Raw genomic sequence first — 8629 nt, 5'->3', positions numbered from 1 at the left:
TGATTGCACAAGGCAAAGCACCTTAATCAATGAAAGTACAATGACCAGTATAGGTGAGCTGCTCAACAACCTGTAAGCAATGGTAGGCCTTGTACTACTAAATGGAAAGAAATTAAGATTGAACAAGTTTAGTCCATATGATTTTCGATTTGTCACAAACCTTGTCTTGTGATTATGGTTATGACAAATTCAATTGGATATGAATACATACACCATAAAATCTAAGTGGCAAAGGTTTCTCTCTGCTTCATAAAAGGATTATGAAGAAACACTTTCACTAAGTAGATTTAAAGAGATAGCAGTTGTGTTAATTACATTCTCAAATTCGATTATGATTACGACATCCCTCTTCATAGTTCGAATTGTGAGAAATGGCAAATAGTCTGAACATTTGGGACTTACTTATGTAAGTTCTGAAATAGTTCAGATACATATATGAGCTACCTAAGAATGTATGAGTTTGAGAAGCCTAGATAAAGTCTTATCGAAGCATCTTGTATCATAAATTTGAACTTTGGTGAGAAACTCAATAAGTATCGATTTCTAGAAGTCCAGCAGATTTCTGGGTACATGTCAAAACTAGTGGGAGCATAAGTGTTATGCTAGTAAGGACATAATTATTGTGCTAGTTGGAGCATAATCATTATGATAGGTGTTGCAAGTAAGCAATGTTGTGTGTAGGAAACAATGTTTTCAATTTGCAAAGTTGTAGAATTTGGAAATTGTTTCACTGTGGTAAGGTTTAAGGGAGAGGAAATTTATACTTCATTTCGAATCTAAAAGCTTAGATTTAAATTTTAATCAAACTTGGTCATGGATATATATGAATATCATGTTGAAATATTTCAACATAGGAAATTATGTATATGAGAATATTTTAGCAAAAAACTGGTCAAGTATCATGTCTTTATGTAAGACATTATGAATCGTATCCCATATGCTTCAGGTATAGGATCGATTGCATATGCTATAATATTTTACTGTTCTAATTTTTCCAAATGCCTAGGGCCTTAAGAGGGAAAAAGGACCAGGACCGAATATGACTAAAGTAATTAAACAAATGTCAAGGACGATCTAAAGTTCGCTAAGGATTGGTCGTTTGTGGATAGTTGGAGGTATAGTAATGGATGGACCATATTGACATAATTATGAATAGATAGGATTTTATTAAGAATGAATTTTCATATGGAAAATATGAAATGTTTCCATAATGGAAGTTGGATATTAAGAATCTATGTGTAGAAACGTTTACACAAGAAGGATGTTAAAAGGAGTGTACTTTGAATATAATACTTCGTATATATGGAATTGTCTTGTAACAATCTCCAATGGAATGTCTAGTAATTGGCAAAGTCTCTGTGACTTTGGTGCCTGGACATTACAAAATGATCATTGCATGATAGCTCAGAATTTAACACATTCTAATAGTGGAAGAATTTGGTATTCTTACACTTATAAGGATTAGGAAATTGTGAAATAAGCATCATTTAAATGTGTTCAATTTATCTATTTCACAAATAAAGGACCATAGATGAATTTAGTATGCATGCTTGGAGCATGGGATGACTGTCGTTTTAATTCAAGTATTAAGTTTTTTGATCGAAACATCATACGATGAATAAAGTCTAATCAATATAGTGATTAAATAATAAGTGTTTTATTTATATTCAAAAGTTTTGAGACCATATTTGATTGTTTTATACTTGTGTTTCACTTCTCATGTTTTACTTCCCGAGTAATAAGATTATTCAAACATTCACAATCGATCATACTTTGGAAGTAAGTAATGAGGCAGGACTATCATGAATCCGATTGTAGATTGTCTAAGCGTTTAGACATAGCAAATGTTTGTTGCGGTGTTCATGAGTACTTCTGAAATAGGAATTTGAGTACTAGATTAAACCCACACTCATTTGAATCACTTCATGGATTTTATCATGAGTGCTTGTGAGACAATAACATCTTATATTCTTGAAATGGAGACATATGAGTTGTTGTTTACAAGTCGGTTGCACATTGATAATACGTAAACGCATCAGTAACTTGATGTTATAAAACGTATTGTTGTGTGTGATTTGATGAGTAAATAGTACAAGCATATGAGTCAAAGTTTATCCGTTCCTTTTACCCAAAGTGGGATAAAAGTGATATCTTTGGGCCCCTCGATGATTTAGTGATGACACTCTAAGTGCTTGGCCAAGCCTGGGCTAAGTTGATGTGTTCAATTGTAGTTTGTTGTCGGTCGTCATAAATCGAAAATCGGGAAACAACACACAGACAACGAGAATGATTATAAATCCATGTCTCATGTCCATAAGATATCTTGTATAATGGAGGAATATTTGATCCCTTATCTAAAGGACGCGTTACTGATAAGATCAGAGTTCGACAATGGCTTTTGAGAGCTATGATTGCTAATCGGATTTTGAAGTCGTACTTGAAATAATAGTTATTAGACTTATCCAAGTAGGAGACTGTTGGATTAGGTGTATAAGCCCATAACTATATTTAGTATCTACTTGACCCGATAGTAGCATGGTCCTTTTAGGGTACCTTCACCATAGCAATTTGATATGATGAATTATGAAGAAAGAGGTTAATTATGATTTATTAATATGTTATAAGAATAATATATTAATTGTGAAATCATATTATTTAATTAGTATTGATCAATTAATTTGGAATTAATTTAGTGATCAAAAGTGACTGACTAAATCTACGGGGACTGATTATGTAAATCAGTAATAGTTGTAGTTTAGGCTAATGGACCCTTTTGGTATAGGGTGGACAAAAACTATATGGAAGTCCACATATATATATATATATATATATATATATATATATATATATATATATATATATATATATATATATATATATATATCATCTATAGGCTTACCATAAGGTTTTCATGTGTTGCTTAGGACCTAAGCAAAGGAATTAGGGTTTCCAAGTTGAAAACCCTAGAAGCCTCAACTATAAAAGGAACCCCATGACTCTAAAATCGGATATATGCATTCATAGAGAACCCTAACTGATTTTGAGCCTCTCTAACCTATCTCTCATAATTCTCAATTGCTAGTTGGTGTTTGCGACTCATTAGAAGTGCAACAATTGAGGCACTAAGCTCTTAAATGTCAAGATCAGTTAACTTGCTATGAGGAAAAGGTATTCATCTAACTTGGTTTTAGTTATAAATTTCGAAATTGTGTATGCTAGTCATAGAGTTTATGCTTTGGATGATTATTTGCATATATAACTTGAGAAAAACTTATACCTAAAGCATTTGAGTTGTATGTACACTATATGAATGCTGTAGTGCTCAAAACCTATCAAGTTTTTTGTCGTTGGGACCGGCAGCGAGTTCTTAAAGAAGTAGTGAACTAGTATTATAATGATTCACAATAAGAGACGAAAGTATTTCTTATTTCATATTTTAAGATTTCAGCTCTCTGTTTCTAAAAGACGTCCAACATGTGTAAGTTTTCTTTAATTTTTTCGTATGAAATCTTAGATTTATATATCTATATATTCTTGTTAAAAATAAAGTTATTTATATTAATGTTTTTTTTTTATATATTCTTGTTAAAAATAATGTTATTTATATTAATGTTTTTTTATTAGATGGAAAAGACAAGAAATGGACATTTACGTGGAAGACGCGGTTAAATGCAGAATTTTAAGAATATCTAATGTCTTTAATGAAAGATGTTGATGTTCATAATGAAAATTTGTTTTTGAAAGTTCAATTTCTACCCAATAATTAAAATTAAATAAATAAATAAATAAACTTGAAGCAATAAATGGGCACATTTGCGTTGAGTATTATATTATAGTAATCTTTGTGTTTCTGGTATGCTTCATGGCTTTTGATTGCTAAATGTCTGAATCATGATTTGGATTTGCTTCATTTTTGCATGGTTGATATATTAAAAGTAGTAGTTAACAGATGCTAAGATTTATAATTGTAAGTATTTATAGTTTTCCCATGATGGCCTTTTGAGGAAGATGTTTACATAGACGTTGAGATTTATAATTAATTCTAATAATTGTTATACTAGAAATTATGATCTTTGATGATATCGTGTGTCCAATATGTGGATTGTGAAAACCGAAGCTATTCGTTGTCATTGAACTTTGACCATGATCTCCTTAAATTACACATTACACATGTTGGACAAGATTAATCATGTTTTTAGACTATTTTTTATGATGATATTAAAAAGGAGCTACATGTCTTTTGCACCAGCAGTGATTGTATTAACACATTGGTTTTCATTGAGTCTTAGATTTTAAATTTTACTTTGTCATTGTACCTATGCATGGAAATATAAAGACATTTACATATAAAATGGTTTATTCGTATTCTGTTCAGGGCCGGTCCAAACGGTGGGCAACCTGAGTGACCGCCTAGAGCCCACGTCTCCAAAGAGTCCAAAAGTTTTGGGCTATGTACTGTATATATATAAAAAATTATTATCTAAATGATTTTTAGGGCTTAAAGTTCGTTTAACCTCAAACTAACTTAAAAGATACACAATTTGGTTTGTTTGTTATTGCTAATTGAAAGTATTTACAGTGAAAAATAAATGATATATTTTTTAATCTTTATTATATTTGTCTTTAAGAACCATTTTTTTCCGACTCGAGCCACATATACTTGTGGACCAATCCTGGTTCTGTTCATGTTTAGAAGTTTAATAATTAAGCTAAATAAAAATGGTATGAACATTGGAGCATTAATTTTTTTATCTCGTCCTAACTATGCAAAATCAATGAACCAGGTTTGATGATTGGTTTGTTGATCTTCGTTTACGGAATGGCGTAAAGGATATTTTGAAAGGTGTTTTGACTGTTTTCTTTGTGATGTGGTGGTATATTTGGCTTTTCTGGAATAAATCTATGTTTGATAAAGATCAACATAATAAGAGTCATATTTTTGATGATTTAGTTTCTATATGGTTTCTCTGGTGTTCTAATAGGGTTAAGAAGAGTTTTAGGTGGATTTTATGGCTCCAAAATCCTATTTTAGCCATTATGTAAAGTTTTCCCTTTTTGCCTTTGTGGATGTTGTTCGGGTGTTTTTGCCTAGCTCCTTGCCAGTGCTTTTTTAATATATTTTTCTTCTGTTCAAAAAAATATATAAATAAAAATAATAGTAATAAATTGAAAAACCCCTGCTGTCTTATACAAGGTTATCACTTATTTTTCGTACTTTAAAGTTTGAGCTTCATACTTCACAAGATGTACTAGAATCTACAAATTGTGCTTCAACCTAACTTCTTATCTGGTCCCCAAGTAATAAACTTGGTCACCATCTTTACTTGGTTTCGAGTGTCATATGCATATGTATAATCCACCATAGCAGAGACCTTTTTTTTTTTTTTCGTTGCCCATCTTTCATCCATATTTATCAATAAATGATACTTTTCTTTTCGAACCGACAACAATATTTTGTAAATTAGTTTATAAAATGTGAAACTACGGTTACAAAGTTATTAAAATTTTTATAGTAAAAACTTAAAATTATTAATCAATTATTTTAAATAAATTATTAATTAAGAAAATTTTTTAGTTATATAAATTTTAATCATTGATATAAATAAATATGTTAAATTATATCACTTTATAATTTATGTTCATTTTATTTGAATTTTTATTCTAATGTTATTAATTTAATGTAATTAGAATGAGAAATTTAAAATTTAAAATGGTGAATCAATAAGTTAATAACTGATATGCATTAATTAGAATGCATAATAAGATGATACATGATAAAAAAAAATAATAAAATATGTATTAATTATAAGGATGACATATATGTAAATAACAATAAAATTATTTTTTTATTAAAATAGAAAGATTCTTACTAGTTTCGAACCTCCATCCCATATTTTGTTGGATATATGGCGATTTCCATAAATGTTCTTTTGGAACGGCACATAATTTCCATAAATAATAAAGCAAGATATCTATAAATATATTCACATCGTTGGACAATAATCAACGATATTGTATTATAGAAGAATCTTATGATTTATTGTAAATAACGTGTTACAACAAAGTAAGAACAATAGTGGTGAATCTTTTGTAGACTGCATATATAGGACAATAATCGAAAAAGTCACGGAATATATGCTTCGCAAACTTTAGCAAAAAATGACTTAAAGGAAGGTGAACAAAGGGGATGAAATTACGTCATCCTATAAACCTTAACCATAATCAATTTTGAAGTAATATAAAAAAATGAAATTATTCAACTTGTTTCTTGTAATTAGAAATAAAAGTTAGGATAAAAATGAATGAAGCTAAGTAACTATTTTGTTGATATTCAATTAATTGATGTAGTAAAGGGCAATTGCAACCCTCAAACATTACAAGTTCATTTACAAAAAAGGTCCATTAACTTAAATATTGGACTATTAACACCCCTTAGGAGCATCAATCAATTAATTTCTTGCCACAAAGCACCATAAACATGCTCATCCACTCCATAAGAGATTTGGGAAAAATCTTTAACACCACCAAATTCTATTATACCACCAATTCCATCTTCATACCCTTGGATGTACATATCATCCATTTCCATCCAATTATAATCAAGATCATGCGATTTAGAAACATTTTGATTGGTCGAAAACTGATGACTACCCTCCCAATCAGCATTCCATTCTAGCTCCAAACTCATATCACTTTCATCAATCACAATTGGATTAATCTCGGCTTCTAAAGACCGAATCACATTCGATAATCTCTCATCATCACACTCATCATCCACATGTGGTTCATCAAGAATTGACATCCAAAGGGTGTCATCGATTTCCAATGGCTCGAAGTCATCAAAACCATCTTGGCCATTGATGGTTGCCCAATTTTCTTGGATCATAGAAGCCATCTAGCAAATGAAATGGATGTGAAAAAAGAAGGGGAATTAAGATGAGAATTTGAGTACACAATGATGAAATGAAGAAAGAGAGTTGGTTTATATAGGCAAAATTCCCACAAGTAAATTATTCAATTGGTGGGCCCTAAAGAAATGATGGTACAATTATCTTTAGATCTACTACATAGAGCTTGCTGAGTAGGATGGACCATATCCCCAAAATCTCATTCGTCAATTCACTTCCACTTTAGAATAATATAGATGACAGTAAATAACTTATGAGAATCGGGTAATCCATAAATAAAAACGAACAATACATAAAATTTTCTTTAGATATTTATGAAATACACAAGATATTGATTTAAAATTCTTAACGAATTGAAAAGTACTATATGTAAAAGACTAATAACTTATATAAATGACCACACTTTATAGTACGTAATAGTCGTATGTTAGGAAATGTTTGGTGTATATGCAATGTTTTGTGTAAGAGACATTAGGTATGAGATGAAACCCCAACATCAATGATGTAAGTGGAGAAAAGGCCCACAAAAAGGAGACAAATAATGCACCATTTAAGATTGTGTTAGATATGGTAGAACCAAAGTGGAATTGAATTGGAAACTACACCTCCTATGTATTAATGGGGTGACCCCACCTTCAACCAATCTCAACATCTTTTCTTTTTATCTACAACTCTAAACCAACTCTATCTTTACACCTATATCACTAGGATTCTTCTTCTAGTCGAAACAAATCTGGTGAGAATGGAAGTTAAAAAAAAAAAAAAACAAAAAAAACAAAAAAAAACAAAACTTATTGGGTGGGATTTTCATTATTCGGATAAAAATGAATGTTCAAACAATTTAGTTTCGACTAATTGGGATGAGTTTCAATAAAACCTAATTATTATTTAAAAATTTCGATTAGTTACACTTTATAATTTTAAAACCGAATAATCCAAAAAAAAAAACAAATAAAAGTTTATATATATATGTTCAAGTTCATTTGAGATCATTTTAATTTTGTAAGACCGTGATATCAAATCTAAAAATAATTTTAAAATACAAAATAAATGGAAAAATCAAAAAATTCTTTTTTCAAATATTATTTTCGTAACTTGAATTAACTAAAAAAAAAAAAATCTCGTTTTTTTTTTTTTTTTAAATATGTGAAATATTCTAATAGAATATTATACTGACATATTCTAAAAAATAATTTTAAAATGCAAAATAAATGGAAAAATCTAAAAATTCTTTTTTTAAATATTATTTTCGGAACTTGAATTAACTAAAAAAATTAAAAAAAATAAAAAAAAAATTCATTTTTTTTTGAAAAATACGTGAAATATTCTAATAGAATATTACACTGTACATAGTTTAAAAAAAAATTTTAAAATGCAAAATAAATGAAAAAATCCAAAAAAAAAAAAAAAAATTTAATATTATTTTCGGAACTTGAGTTAACTAAAAAAAATAAAATAAAATAAAAAATGCGTCTCATGGTCACACAAAAATTAGGTCGTCTCACATGAACCTAACTATATATATATATATATATATATATATATATATATATATATATATATATATATATATATATATATATATATATATATATATACACACACACGTTTTCAATATGCATTAATTATTTATTAGTTTACTAAATTATACTTTCAAAGAAATTAGTACGTATTATCCAATAAAATACTTTAACATTTACATCTTAAAAGTTTTTATTTAT

General features: G+C 28.9%; 1 protein-coding gene across 1 annotated transcript; it reads right to left on the bottom strand.

Annotated features, from left to right (window-relative positions):
* Positions 1 to 6303: 6303 nt before the first annotated feature.
* LOC145003985 (uncharacterized) lies at positions 6304 to 6951 on the bottom strand. The gene has a single exon (XM_078962891.1). It carries the CDS (start codon positions 6893 to 6895, stop codon positions 6446 to 6448), a length of 450 nt encoding a protein of 149 aa, XP_078819017.1. The 5' UTR covers positions 6896 to 6951; the 3' UTR covers positions 6304 to 6445.
* Positions 6952 to 8629: the final 1678 nt, after the last annotated feature.

Source organism: Lactuca saligna, chromosome 7 (genome assembly GCF_052625555.1).
Source record: "Lactuca saligna cultivar CGN05327 chromosome 7, ASM5262555v1, whole genome shotgun sequence".
Lineage (NCBI taxonomy): Eukaryota > Viridiplantae > Streptophyta > Magnoliopsida > Asterales > Asteraceae > Lactuca > Lactuca saligna.
This window is presented reverse-complemented; position numbering and strand designations above follow the sequence as displayed.

Bases quoted from the DNA above. Each gene is read 5' to 3' on its own strand.
- LOC145003985 (XM_078962891.1), bottom strand. From the start codon at position 6,895: ATGGCTTCTATGATCCAAGAAAATTGGGCAACCATCAATGGCCAAGAT.